General features: G+C 41.4%; 1 protein-coding gene across 2 annotated transcripts in view; it reads left to right on the top strand.

Annotated features, from left to right (window-relative positions):
* The first annotated feature begins 157 nt into the window (after positions 1-157).
* The window catches only part of hlcs (holocarboxylase synthetase (biotin-(proprionyl-CoA-carboxylase (ATP-hydrolysing)) ligase)), a 37,861-nt gene continuing 24,579 nt past the window's right edge, over positions 158-13,439 (top strand). The window contains exons 1-6 of one of the 2 annotated variants that reach the window (XM_073829805.1): positions 158-493; positions 658-795; positions 2,769-2,931; positions 3,022-3,872; positions 7,311-7,493; positions 10,781-11,049. In XM_073829805.1, coding sequence (XP_073685906.1) covers positions 263-493; positions 658-795; positions 2,769-2,931; positions 3,022-3,872; positions 7,311-7,493; positions 10,781-11,049 — 1,835 coding nt within the window. In that variant the 5' untranslated portion in view covers positions 158-262. Of the gene's footprint in view, positions 494-657; positions 796-2,768; positions 2,932-3,021; positions 3,873-7,310; positions 7,494-10,774; positions 11,050-13,439 lie in introns of both variants that reach the window. The other variant, XM_073829804.1, reaches the window with a different exon arrangement.

Genomic DNA, 13,439 nt, shown 5'->3' with positions numbered 1-13,439 from the left:
AACGCCGTGTTTTGAAAGCTGTGTATCTGTAATTTATATCGGAATAAAGACATTGACAAGCTTTCAGAGACATCCAGTCGACTCGAGGCGGAGAGCATGAATAGTTAGCACAGTGCTTATTTGTTTTTATATTGACGTCGGTGACGTAACGGGAAGAGGCGGAGTCCGCAGGTCGTCAACAGGGAAGGGAAGATGACAGCAGGTCAGTGATCGCGCTCCGGAGACTCATGGGCTCCACATCAGCCGCTCCGTGCGCTGAAACATGCTCATCACGCTGTGCTACATCTACCTGTGGGTGCGCTTCCAGAGACACTACACGACCGTGATCCGCAGCGCGTTATACCGGCTGAGCGGCGGCCAGAGCAGCTTCACGTTCTGCGCGCTGAAGCCGGAGAGAGTCGATCTGCCCCGCGAGCAGCGCCTCAAACCCCCGCGAGAGGACACGCTCTTCCTGAGGCTCGGAGACAGAGTCATCTACATCACCGAGCCGCAGGTGAAGCAGCAGCAGCTGTCTGTCAGTTAGTCTCTGTGTGTAAATGAATCAGTGAAGTGTTCTGATGGTTCCTCGCGATGACTCTCTCTGTGTGTGTGTGTGTGTGTGTGTGTGTGTGTGTGTGTGTGTGTGTGTGTGTGTGTGTGTGTGTGTGTTATCTGCAGGCGTGTGAGGATCTCAGTAAGTGGACCCTGTTGGGCTCTTCTCTGGTTTGTGGTCGGCGGCTAGAAAGCATCGCCTTCATCATTGAGGCCACATCAAGACAGAAAATTCCAGCGTCTCCACACAGAACCAATGAGAAAGTAAACTCAGATCTTTACACACACACACACACACACACACATAGACAGAGAAAGAGAAAGAGAGAGATAAAGAAGTTGCATCTGCATTTGTGACCCTGGACCACAAAAACAGTCTTAAGTAGCACGGTATATTTGTAGTAATAGCCAAACATCTTAGGTCAAAATTATCTTTGTTTTTTTTATGCAAAAAACATTAGGTTATTAAGTAAACATCATGTTCCATGAAGATATTTACTGTAAATATATCAAAACTTAATTTTTGATTAGTAATATGCATTGCTAAGAACTTCATTTGGACAACTTTAAAAGTGATTTCCTCAATATTTTGATTTTTTTGCACCCTCAGGTTCCAAATTTTCAAATAGTTGTATTACTTGAAAGCTTTAGCCAGCTTTCACATTTCAATTTCCAAAAAAAGAGTAATATGACTGGTTTTGTGGTCCAGGGTCACATGCCTGCCTACTGTATATAGTAGACGAACAGAGTAGCCGCTGTGTCATAAATGATGCACATCGTTTTTGGTGGGAACAGTCCTTTATCAAATCTCATCGTTTTACCATTTTAATTCTGTGTGGTGTGTTTAGAACATGTTCTCTCAGGGCTCTACACTTACTTTTATTTTATTTTTTAAAAAATGTGGGAGCACAGTCAAAGAAACTCAGGAGCAACTTCTGTTAAATAAAAATTAGCTTTCCCATTATGAGGTAATATTTGACTGAAAGTGATTTACAGAGGGCATTTTTTCTAACTTTATTGAAAGTACACTGCCACTCAAAAGGGTGGGATCTGTAAGATTTTTAATGTTTCTTTTATTTTTTAAGTCTCTTATGCTCATCAAAGTTCCATTTATTTGATCAAAAATACAGAGCAAGTAAAGTTATGAAATATTATTGCTGTTCAAAATAAATAAGTTTTTTCATTTTAATGTACTTTAAAATATAATTTATTCCTGTGATGCAAAACTGATTTTTCAGCATCATTACTCCAGTCTTCAGTGTCACACGATCCTTCAGAAATCATTGTAATATACCGATTTTTCTTTCTTTTTTCCAGCACTGTTTCCGACACTGATAATAAATCAGTATATTAGAATGATTTCTGAAGGATCATGTGACACTGAAGACTGCAGTAATGATGCTGAAAATTCAGCTTTACATCACAGAAATAAATCATATTTTAAAGTACATTAAAATATAGAACCACTATTTTAAATTGCATTAACATTCCACAATATTTTTTCTTCTGTATTTTAATCAAATAAATGCAGCCTTGATGCGCAGAAAAGTCTCCTTTAAAAAGCATTAGAAATCTTCCTGATCCGTTTGAGTGGCAGTGTATGTCATCTTACGTCAAATCCAGGTGATAATATTTGAATTCCATTTTTATGACTGTGTTCCGTGATACTGTTCATGGTTTTGCGGTAATCATAGGGCACTAAATAAACCAGTATTTTACTCAGAAAATATGTCTCTTATTAAATTGCATTCTTAAAGTACCGGTAAATACTAATAAAACTAATAAAATGTTGAACCATATCCTTTTTGAAAGCAGGGTATCACAATACCTTTTTAGTACCGGTCTGTCATGTAACACTAATTCAAACACAGTGTTGTTTTGTTTATGAATAAACGGTGTTTTTTTTTAAATGAATCTAGTGAGTCAATGAATTAATTTCTCATTAATAAAGACAGTCACTTGCTGTATTCCTGAATGAATCAGCTGTTCAAAGGAATCAAATGAATGAATGTTTCAGTAATTAAATCAGTGACTTGCCACCATCTACTGACAGTTTTATTTTTATTTTTAAAGTATCTTTCAGTTGTTTAAATCATTTAATATTTCTGTATTCAAAACTAACTATTTAAAACAGTCAGTTGCACTGGTGCTCCTAAATATGTTTTGATAGTTTTCAGTCACAAACGCTTGCGTGTCTGTCTGTGTGGTCATTGCATGCGTGTCTGTCTGTGGTTCAGGTGCTGAACTGGTCGGATTACTGTCTGCCGTTGGCGTTCAGTCCAGGACAGCCGTACCGCGCCGTCGCCGAAGCCAGCCTGGAGAATTTCAGTCGCCTCGGCGTGGCTTTTATGGAAGATCGTCTGCATATGGACAACGGTCTCATCCCTGAAAAGATAGTTTGTGAGTGTCCGCGCAGCGCGTCACGTAGCGGAGCGGGTCTGCGGATTCCTCCAGTCGTTCTAACGCCGTGTCTGTGTTTGTCTCTCCTAGCCGTGTTACTCAGAGAGACGGCGCTCAAAGAGCTCTTCCAACAGCAGCAGGACGGCAGGATCGGAAACAAGCGTCACAGTGAGCTGAAAGAGCCACGAAACTCTCCGCAGCTTCCCAGAAAGAGCAGCCTTCATCTGGAGGAACACCAGCACATGGACGGACACCACCTGCACCTCTCCAGCTGCCACGAGTGTCTGGAGCTGGAGAACAGCACCATCCTGTCGGTGAAGTTCGCCTCCATGGAGAACATCCCGGATCTGCCCGACGACTACGCCGCCGCCGCGGATGACGACGAGGAGGAGGAAGAGGAGGAGAGAGGAAGGAGGAACGCCAGCGGCAAGCCGCCCAACGTGCTGGTGTTCACGGGCGGCTGCGAGGAGCGCTTCCGGAAGATCCGCTCGCTCCTGGAGGAGTGCGTGGACACGGACAGCTACGCCATCTACCACCTGCGGCCGCAGCAGGCCCTGAGCGAGCCCTGGCTGGAGAACGCTCTGCTGCTGGTGCTCGCCACCGACCAGACGCTCACCCCTCAGCTGCAGCTGCGCTTCCTGTCCTACCTGAGCCAGGGCGGGAAGCTCCTGGGCCTGTCGTCCACACTGTGTCCCGCCGGACTCGCGCTGCGGCCCAGAGACGCGCAGAAAGACCGCATCTGCAGACTCTCCTTCACCAAGTCTGACAGCACGGAGCTGCATCTGAGCGTGTTGTCCAGCGGGAGCGTGTTCGTGCGGGACGGCGGCGGCGGCGGAGGAGAGGTGGAGCTCTGGGGCGAGATCGGTGCGCCGGACGGCCGGGAGATGGCCATCGTGCGCGTGACTCACGGAGAGGACAGCGGAGAGGCCGTCCTGTGTCAGGTAATAACCTCGGGTCCATGAGTTCGGCGAGTTACACTAGGCTCTTGAAGTATGTGCACACTTGTGAGTGTGGAATGGAACGCAGTAACCCGCTTTCTGTCGGCTTATTGAAGTGCGCATGTGTGATCCGTGACAGGAACGCATTTTTAGTGCAGATTTAAGCGCATCTAGATAGAGCAAACGATTTGCTGTAAAGAAAGGCAGACTCATGACTCAGAAAATTATAAAAAGTGTTCTCATCTCGTGCCGCAAAAGTAGAAGTGGTTCAGTCAAAATTCTGCATTTCTAACTGCATGAGAGGAGAATATGAGCTGTATATTTCAGGCTGACATTTATTTAACATAACTGACAAACATGTGGAATACTCAGAGTCAGATTAGCAAATTATTAGATTTTGATGACACTAAAAGGGAAAAAAAAAACGTATTTATCAATAAAGTCATGTTTCATCTTTGTTTGTATTGTGATTAAAGTGCAATGGTTGGTTCTGTGGTGTATTATTAAATATGTTTAGTTGTTGTAGTAGCAGCAACGGCTAAAACAGTTTATGGCCGGGAAAAATATTTATGGCTGGTAAATTTTCTCAAGTCACCAGCCAATGGCAGATGTGGAAAAAACTTGCTTGCAAGTATAGAAATTAGGACAAAATAATGTAATTTTCCTACTGTAGAATAAGGTAAAAAATTATATATATATATATATATATACCTGTGAAATACTCATTTTATTTTATTTACTAATGACTAATTTATTTACTCATTTATTTTACAGTGAAATTGTTTTACAATATATGTATTACTGTCATAGGAATAATAATATACAATTATTAATCTCTATATTCTAATTAGTTTGGCTTCCAAATTCACCAGTGTGAGTGTAATTTAGGCTGAGACACTATATTACAACTAAAAAGAGGACCGAATTCCCTTTAAACTTTAATTACAAGTCAATTCACTTGTTGGAGTTCTTAATTTTGAACTCTCAAAGTGCACCAGATAGATGAATTTAACTTGAGAATGTACACAGTTTTCTTACGTGGGGGCTTGTCCCCAGATCCCCCTAGAGCAGGGGTTTTCAAACCTGTCCTGGAGCCTCCCCTGCCCTGCACATTTTGCTTGTCTCTCTCATCTAATACACCTGATTCAAATCATCAGCTCATTAGTAGAGACTGCAAGACCTGAATTGGGTGTGCCTAATAAGGGAGACATACAAAATGTGCAGGGGTTTGAAAACCCCTGCCCTAGAGGGACTGAGGTCCACCTGTAACGGTCTGGGTGTCTGTCCCTTTAAGGCTCGGGGGTTTTCGGGGAATTTCCCTTGCACGGCGCTCAAGTGTATATGCGTGAGGAATCCTCCTCCTAATCGCTCTTTTTGTTGTTTCTTCCTTTTTAATAATAACCCTTTTTGTTAATGGTAACCGGCTTCGTGTGGTTTTTAATGCACAGTAGGTTACACACCCACTACAGTCTCTAAAAATCCTGTGGGAAACACTGGAAGGGTAGAAGGGTAGGCAAGCTTTAGGACAGTGGTCCCAAACTCCACCGCCCTGCAGAGTTTAACTCCAACTCCCCTGTTTTAGTTCTAGTAGTCCTGAAATCTTTGATGAGCTTGTTCAGGTGTGTTTAATTAGGGTTGGAGCCAGAGACCGAGGCTGTATCCGAAATCGCCCCCTATACCCTATTCCCTATTCCCTACATTAGTCCACTCGTACAGTCCACTTGACGGAGTGAATGAAAACGAGTGAGTGAATTCGGACACTAAGTGCACCGGAAGGACTGCCGCTTTTGCATAGTATTGCTTACTGTTTAACAATCATTTAAAACGGACAGTTCGAGTAGTAAGATGAAATGATTTATCTTGAACTATGTCAAGGAGTTTATGTATAAGCCCTGGTTAAACAATTTATTAATCAATTTACAACGAATGTGTACCTGTGTTGTACGCTGTATTACGCCGTGGACCAGCGCGTTGTAAAATGAACGGACGGATGATTCAGCTGCGGGCGCCATCGTCTGGAGAGATGCGGGAATTCAGTCGTCGCGCGACTCTCACAGTGCATTATGGGTTATCTCTAGCTGTTGAGCGTACACCGGTTGTACACTCGTTTTTGTGGTGCATTGTGGGATTGAATGAGTTCACTCGAGAACATCCACTATGGTTTCAAACAGCACTAAAAATGTCTGTCCCGAATTTCGGATACAGCCCCCCGAGTCTGAGAGCATTGCTGCAGGACATACTACTTTGTGTTCTGTATAAATACGACTGTTTCAACTGTCAATCGTTTTTTCACAGATAACGACTAGTGGAGATGAATTTTTATTCAAATATCCAAAGACCACTAGAACAGTGTTATACTTTGCTGACTTGTGTACTTTATCCCAAATGTTTCAAAGAATGTTTAAATCCAGAGATATAAGCAATTTTAATTTTGCGTCGCCTGCGTATGTTGTCATACACCCTCAATTTTCTGGTTTTATTTTGTTGAAAACATGGAAACGCTAAAGACACTTTAATATGTTCTGCATTTTATTAGACAGGTGACGAACGCACAGAGTAGCATTATAACAGACCTTTCAACACACTCAGATATATCTAGTATGATAAAACAGCACTGCTTTACCTCACATACATATGACCGGAAGAAGCAGAAGCGCTCGACTGTGGCATAATAAAAGCTCTGCTGCTTTCAAGTCATGTATCACGCTCATCCTTCATTAGCAATAGCTCCGGTAGCTTTGGAAGACTAATTTCAACATGCTATGCTTTAAGAGTAATTCTCATTTTGATTACTATTTAGGGTGAATAGTATGTGAATTAGGATGAAGCATATGTGTCACAGTCACTGCCAAAGTCATTTGTGACCCTGGAGCACAAAACCAGTCGTAAGTAGCACAGTTATATTTGTAGCAATAGCCAACAATACATCGTATGGGTCAAAATTATCAATTTGTCTTTTATGCCAAAAATCATTAGGATATTAAGATCATGTTTCATGAAGATATTGTGTACATTTTCTACTGTAAATATATCAACACTCAATTTTTGATTAGTATTATGATTTTCAGTTACCGTTTAGAAATGTTTTGAAATTTCAGCGGTTCAGCCGTTGCTTGTCACCTGATCTCAGATCAGTTTTACAAAATTTAGGACATTTTTAATGAGACATTTGTGTAATTGAAAGCCCACTATATAAACATGCAAAACATGCCCTGCATTAAAATACGACGCATAATACAGGCATTTCGTGTTTAATGTTATTCTTTCAGTGCATCATTTGCAATGTGTGTGTAAAAGCTGTTTTTATGCATGTTTTGTTCTGAGTTTGTTGCATTTACAGTTGTGACCAGCAGGTGTCACCGGCGTGTTGTTTTGGGTGTTTCAGCTTTCCAGCTTTCCCCCATCGCTACAGAAGGCTTCTCTTGTGTTTGTGCTCTGCAGGTGCGATTGGAGACGGCTCCGGACGCCCATGACGCTCAAGGCTCCACCGGCTTCTCGGAGCTGAAGATGAGCAACGCCCGGCGCTACGAGGTCCTGACGGAGATCCTGACGTCTCTGGGTGTGAGCTGTGAGCTGAGTCAGGTGCCGCCGCACAGCCCCATCTACCTGCTCCACACACACACGGTGAGACACACCACTACAGCGCTTCACACACCACACATCCACTCACACCAGCTTCACTCAGATCTTGTAAACTTCATCAGTTAGCAAACACATTAAACTCAATTGGTTGTCAGTCAGTGCTGGTTTTCCAGCATTTTTGTGTATTTGAACAACCCAGAGGTCAAAACTTTTAGATCAGGGTAAATTTTAACTTAATTTGTCTACTGGGAAACATGCAAATATCTTCTGTAGCCTCTGAAGGGTAGTACTAAATGAAAAAATATGATAATTAGGCAAAAAAAGAATGATGTACACATCTCCGTTCTGTTCAAAAGTTTTCACCCCCGGCTCTTAATGCATGTTTTTTTTCCTTCTGGAGCATCAGTGAGTGTTTGAACCTTCTGTAATAATTGCATATGAGTCCCTCAGTTGTCCTCAGTGTCAAAAGATGGATCTCAGAATCATACAGTCATTGTTGGAAAGAGTTCAAATACACAAAAATGCTGGAAAACCAAAGAATTAGTGGGAGCTGAAGAATTTTTCTGAAGAACAGCAGACAGTTTAACTGTTCAGGACAAACAAGAGACTCATGAACAACTATCACTAAACAAAAAAACACAGCTGTGGATCATTCAGGAAACAACACAGTATTAAGAAACCAAGGGGTCATTTTTATAAATTCTCTTGTGGACTATATGTGAACATCTTTTATGTGCAATATCTGACTCAGCTCAGAGCTAAATAAACAATAACATGCATTTAGTATGATCTCTCTTATTTTGGTAAGTAAAGTCTAATCTGACACGTTTACTGTTGTGCAGGAATAATGTAGCTATGAAGTGGTTTAAAGTGGTTTGTGTTTTTAAACTAATGGTTCAGATGATTCATTCTGTAAAAACAAAAGTCAACAGCAAGTGAAGTGAATTGCACCAAATCTATCAACAATTAAAAGTAAATGTCTGTAATGCAGAGTTCTGTCCACTAGGTGTCAGTCTTTATCTTTTTTTTCATTTAAAGTCAGATTGTCACAGAGAAATTAGACACAAATAAATGCTTCTCTAATATTTGTGTAATAAATTATATACATGCATTAAAAAGTAAGAACTATCAGTGAAGGCAGTGAGGTGAAGCATGTGTTTGACATCCGTTCTGTAGTTTTCCATTATCTGCTCTGGTTAACAGTGTTCTCCATGACCCTCGGACAGAAACGTTTTCTTCGATGTTGATCATTTACTAAGCGTCGTTCCTGCGTCTGATGCGCTGTGGCTGGCAACTGAATCTCTCTTTTGATTGTGAAGTTTGCACCCGCGCCTGCCGTTTCCCACAATGCCTCTGTGTGCCCCCTGCTGCCGCCGGTGTGAGTCTGTCCTAATGCCCTCTGCTTGTTAAGATGTTAGCGCTCCCCAGAGACGGCAGGATCGTGTGGCTCTGATGGAGACCGCTCTAATTGATTAAGCGGCTCTATGTTCTCCAGCTGATAATAGGGTCATTAGCGCAGAGTTTGTCTGTTTACACGTCCTCCTCACGAGTGCTTCACGCGCCTTCATGTATTTCACATTTCATGGAATAAATAGATACACTGCTGCTCAAAAGTTTGGGATCAGTAATATTTGTAACGGTTTTAAGACGTTTGTTATGCTCATCAAGACTGCATTCATTTGATCAAAAATACAGAATAAACTGTAATACTGTGAAATATTAGTCAATGTTTTTTCTATATTAATATACATATTTAATTTATATCTGTTAGTAAAGTTGACTTTTCAGCATCATTACTCCAGTCTTCAGTGTCACATGATCCTTCAGAAATCATTCTAATATACTGATTTATTATCAATGTTGGAAACAGTTGTGCTGCTTAATATTTTTTGGAATCTGTGATACTTTTTTCAGGATTCTTTGATCAATAAAATGTTATAAAGAACAGCATTTATTTAAAACAAAAGGTTTTCTAACAATATACACCACTGTTTAAAAGTTTGGGCTCAGTCAAGTTATTCTTTCTTTTTTTTTAAGAAATTAATATTTTTATTCACCAAGGATGTGTTAAACTAATAAAAAGTAGCATAGATTTACTTTGTTCGAAAATATCTATATATTGAATAAGTGCTATTCCTTTTAACTTGTAATTCATCAAAGAGTCCTGAAAAAAAATAAATCAGCATATTAGAATGATTTCTGAAGGATCGTGTGACACTGAAGACTGGAGGAACAGCTGATGAAAATTCAGATTTGCATCACAGGAATAAATTATATTTTAAAGTATATTAATATAAAAGCCATTATTTTATTTTGTAGGGTTAGGTTTTTTTTTCAATGTATTTTTGATCAAATAAATGCAGCCTTGATGAGCAGAAGATACTTCTTTAAAAAACATTAAAAGTCTTACTGATCCCAAACTTTTAAGCAGCAGTGTATTTGAAATATTATTATTTTTAATAATATTATTATATTTTTGTTTAATTATAATTAAGATTATTTTTTATTATTTAAATATTATTATTTTAGATGTTATTTGTAAAATGTTAGATATAACTATTTAATTACTTTTAAAATAATTTTTAATTGTAATTGTAGATGTTGCACAGATATATGTGGCCCTGGAGCACAAAACCTTAAGTAGCACGGATATATTTGTAGCAATAGCCAAAAATACATTGTATGGGTCAAAATTATCGATTTTTTCATTTATGCCAAAAATCATTAGGATATTAAGATCATGTTCCATGAAGATATTTTGAAAAGTTCCTACTGTAAAAATATGAAAACTTAATTTTTGATTAGTAATATGCATTGCTAAGAACTTCATTTGGACAACTTTAAAGGTGATTTTCTCAATATTTAGATTTTTTGCACCCTCAGATTACAGATTTCCAAATAGTTGTATCTCAGCCAAATATTGTCCTATCCTAACAAACCATTCATCAATGGAAAGCTTATTTATTCAGCTTTTTTAGATAATGCATAAATCCCATTTTCAAAAAATTGACCCTTATGTCTGGTTTTGTGGTCCAGGGTCGCATATTTCTCTAAATAGTTCTGGTTGTGGAGGTGATTATTAGCACTGGCTGATGAACAAAGATGAGTGCAGTCAGAGCGCTTTAATATCCAAATAAAATTATAAGAGCTTCTCTTGCAGTTCACACAGAAAAGAGAAGCCAGCATGTGTCATCATTAATTAATGACACTAATTAATGAGCGCTGTGTCTCTTTAACAACACGCTGCCAGTCAAATAGACCGCTTGTTCCAAAACACACCGTGTGGCGATGAGCTGAGACCGAGTGCAGTGTGTGTCCCGCAGGAGCAGATGCGCCGCTTCCTGCGCTGGCTGCGGGCGAAGACGGACTCTTCTGGTGGAGTTGTGCGGAGCGCGGCGGGCGTCCTGAGGCTGGTGTGGGCCGGCGACGAACCTCCAGATCTGTGTGACGGTGAGCGAGCGCTACACGCCGACCCGCCCGAGAGCTTCTCCGAACACTTCAGCCTGCAGACCTACAGAGAACACCTGCAGACCCGACGACTAGGCCGGACCGTCCTGTACGCCGACGTCACCTCCACCACCATGGACCTGCTGGACGGGTACGTAAGCTCCTCTGTTCGTACGGAGGGTCGTGGCGCCGATGGCCGCCGGCGGGGGGCTGGAACTCATTTAACGCTCGAGTGAGCTCACAGCGGTAAGAGCGGCCTAATAGAGGCCTTTGTGTGCGGCGGGACTCGCGCTGGGACGCGGCCAGAGGACGGAGCGCGGCGCGGCGGCAGGTGGAAGCCATTAGAGCTGTCATAAAGTTTGACAAATGGACGGCGGAGCGCGGCTGAAGTGATTGGGAGTGACAGTGTTGTCATTAGGCCTGTAAGGTAACGAAAAAGGGGCCGTGGAAAAAAAACATCTACAGTTTGATTTCCACTCGCCTGATTATGGGAGTAATTTCCAGATGTCCCCTGTTACACTCTGATTAAGTGGTATTATTCTAGTATGAGAGTCCTGAGTGGGCGGCGTGACGGACAGGAAGTTCATGCGCTCGCAGCTGCCGAACCCCAGCGCTTATCCTTATCCTCTGCGCTCGCTATCTTTACACTTCACAGAATGAGCTCTCAGCATTTGATATCACTGCTGTGCTCATTAATATTAGTGTTTATAATATTATTATTGTGTTGATTTGATGATCACTTGAGCTCAAGATAAACAGACATTTGATTCATCTGATCTGTGGAGGATGAGGAGGGTTATGAGAGAGAGGTGTGTGTGTGTGTCAGAGTGTGTGTGTGTGTGTGTGTGTGTGTGTGTGTTTGATGAGAGTATTAGCGCTCTGTTTGAGCAGCACACAGTAATAATGGGCAGCCGGAGACTCTCGCTGTTTCTCACAAGGTCACAAACAGAGCAGAATCTCAACGACCCCGCGACCCCCATCACGTCTCTATTAAATCACCGCTCTGGTCTCTTTCTGAAGCTTTACTCCTGAGATCTGCTAGACCTGTTTAGGCCATGAGCAATTCTTTTAGTGGTTTTGAACACATCTTTTAAATGAACAGTACAGTCTTTCAACAAAACCATTCTGACCCTTTAAAATAATAGTCAGAAAAATCAAATGTTTGCATGTGTTTTATGGTTTGTATTAAATTATTGCATTAGGCTTATATAGTCTGATATAGTGAGAATATGGAGGAAAAACAGCTTAATTTTGTTAAGAGACTCAAATCTGCTGCAGATGCTGATGTTTATATGATGAAATTCTGCTGCTTGTAATGTAAATCACTGAGATCTCTATAACAGTGGAGCAGACACTGACATAGAATGATGTAAATATCAGTGTTCGCTCTATATCTCCAATAATATGTCTCCGTAAGATTTGAAGATTGAAATGATCCAAACATATAATGCAATGCAATCCAATGATGATTGAGAGATGAACAAATAAACATTCCTCAAAAGATGTGAGATGTTTTAGAGACTTGAGAAGATCATTCCTCCACTGAGGAACATTGAAAGTAGAGCTTCTGGAAACAAATGCTCCTCAAAAGATCCTGATGATCAGATTTGAGACTAAAAAATGAAGTCATTTTGAGCCAAGCTGCTTCAGTCCAGTAAGTGTTCATCTGGAAATGTGACTAGCGTTATTCTGACGTTCACTTGATCAAAATCATGATTTGACAACAAAAACAGACGTGAAACACCAGATGGTGGACGTTTGTACAATTAAACTATTAATCAGACAGAAGACTTGGAGTAGATTATGTGTGACATGTTTATCACCCTTTAGAGGCCTTAAAAATGCATATATCAAGTATGATAATAGCTTTATAGGGTCACTGTGTGTTGCCAGATGAAATAGTTCTGTGCACTAGAGAGAGTAAGGGATGCATTGAGTGCCGTTTGGTTGTGTATTTATCGTTAGCGGCAACTTTTATTTTCAAGCCGTTCATCATCATCTGTGATTGATAATCTGAAAGCATCAGAAAGGACTCAAACGTGGACTGCTGGAGTCTTATAGAGGAACACGAGGCGCTGTTTTCGGAGCGGGTCGAATCTCTTTCTCTGAGCGTAATTAACACTCGCACACACTGAGGTCGTCCTGTCGTGTAGCAATCAGTGTTTGTTTTAACAGCGAATCCAAAACCCAAACTGACACCGTGTGGAATTAAACGGCACTTCCTGTGAAAACACCGGCTCTGTGTCACGAGGGGCCGGAGGAAAAGCTGCCCAGCAGCCAAAGCATCAGGTTAGTACATGAAGTGAAATTAGTCCAATTGACCTGCGTGCTCCAACAGCAATTACCTCAAATCGTAAGCAGATGCTCGTCGCTCTCGTTTCATATCCTCGTACATCTGGCCTGGCGCTGGAGGAAAAGTGCGCGTCTGCGGCGAGTGTTGAGGAGCGGAGCGGGTCAGGAGCGTTCCAGATCCAGTTTCAGTCATGCGGCCGGTTTAATCTGCAGCCAGCAGCTCTGGAGGAACATCTCATGCTCTGAGCT

The sequence above is a fragment of the Garra rufa genome, chromosome 23 (assembly GCF_049309525.1).
Source record: "Garra rufa chromosome 23, GarRuf1.0, whole genome shotgun sequence".
Lineage (NCBI taxonomy): Eukaryota > Metazoa > Chordata > Actinopteri > Cypriniformes > Cyprinidae > Garra > Garra rufa.
Note: the sequence above shows the minus strand (reverse complement) of the source record. Positions and strands in the feature narration are given on the sequence as shown.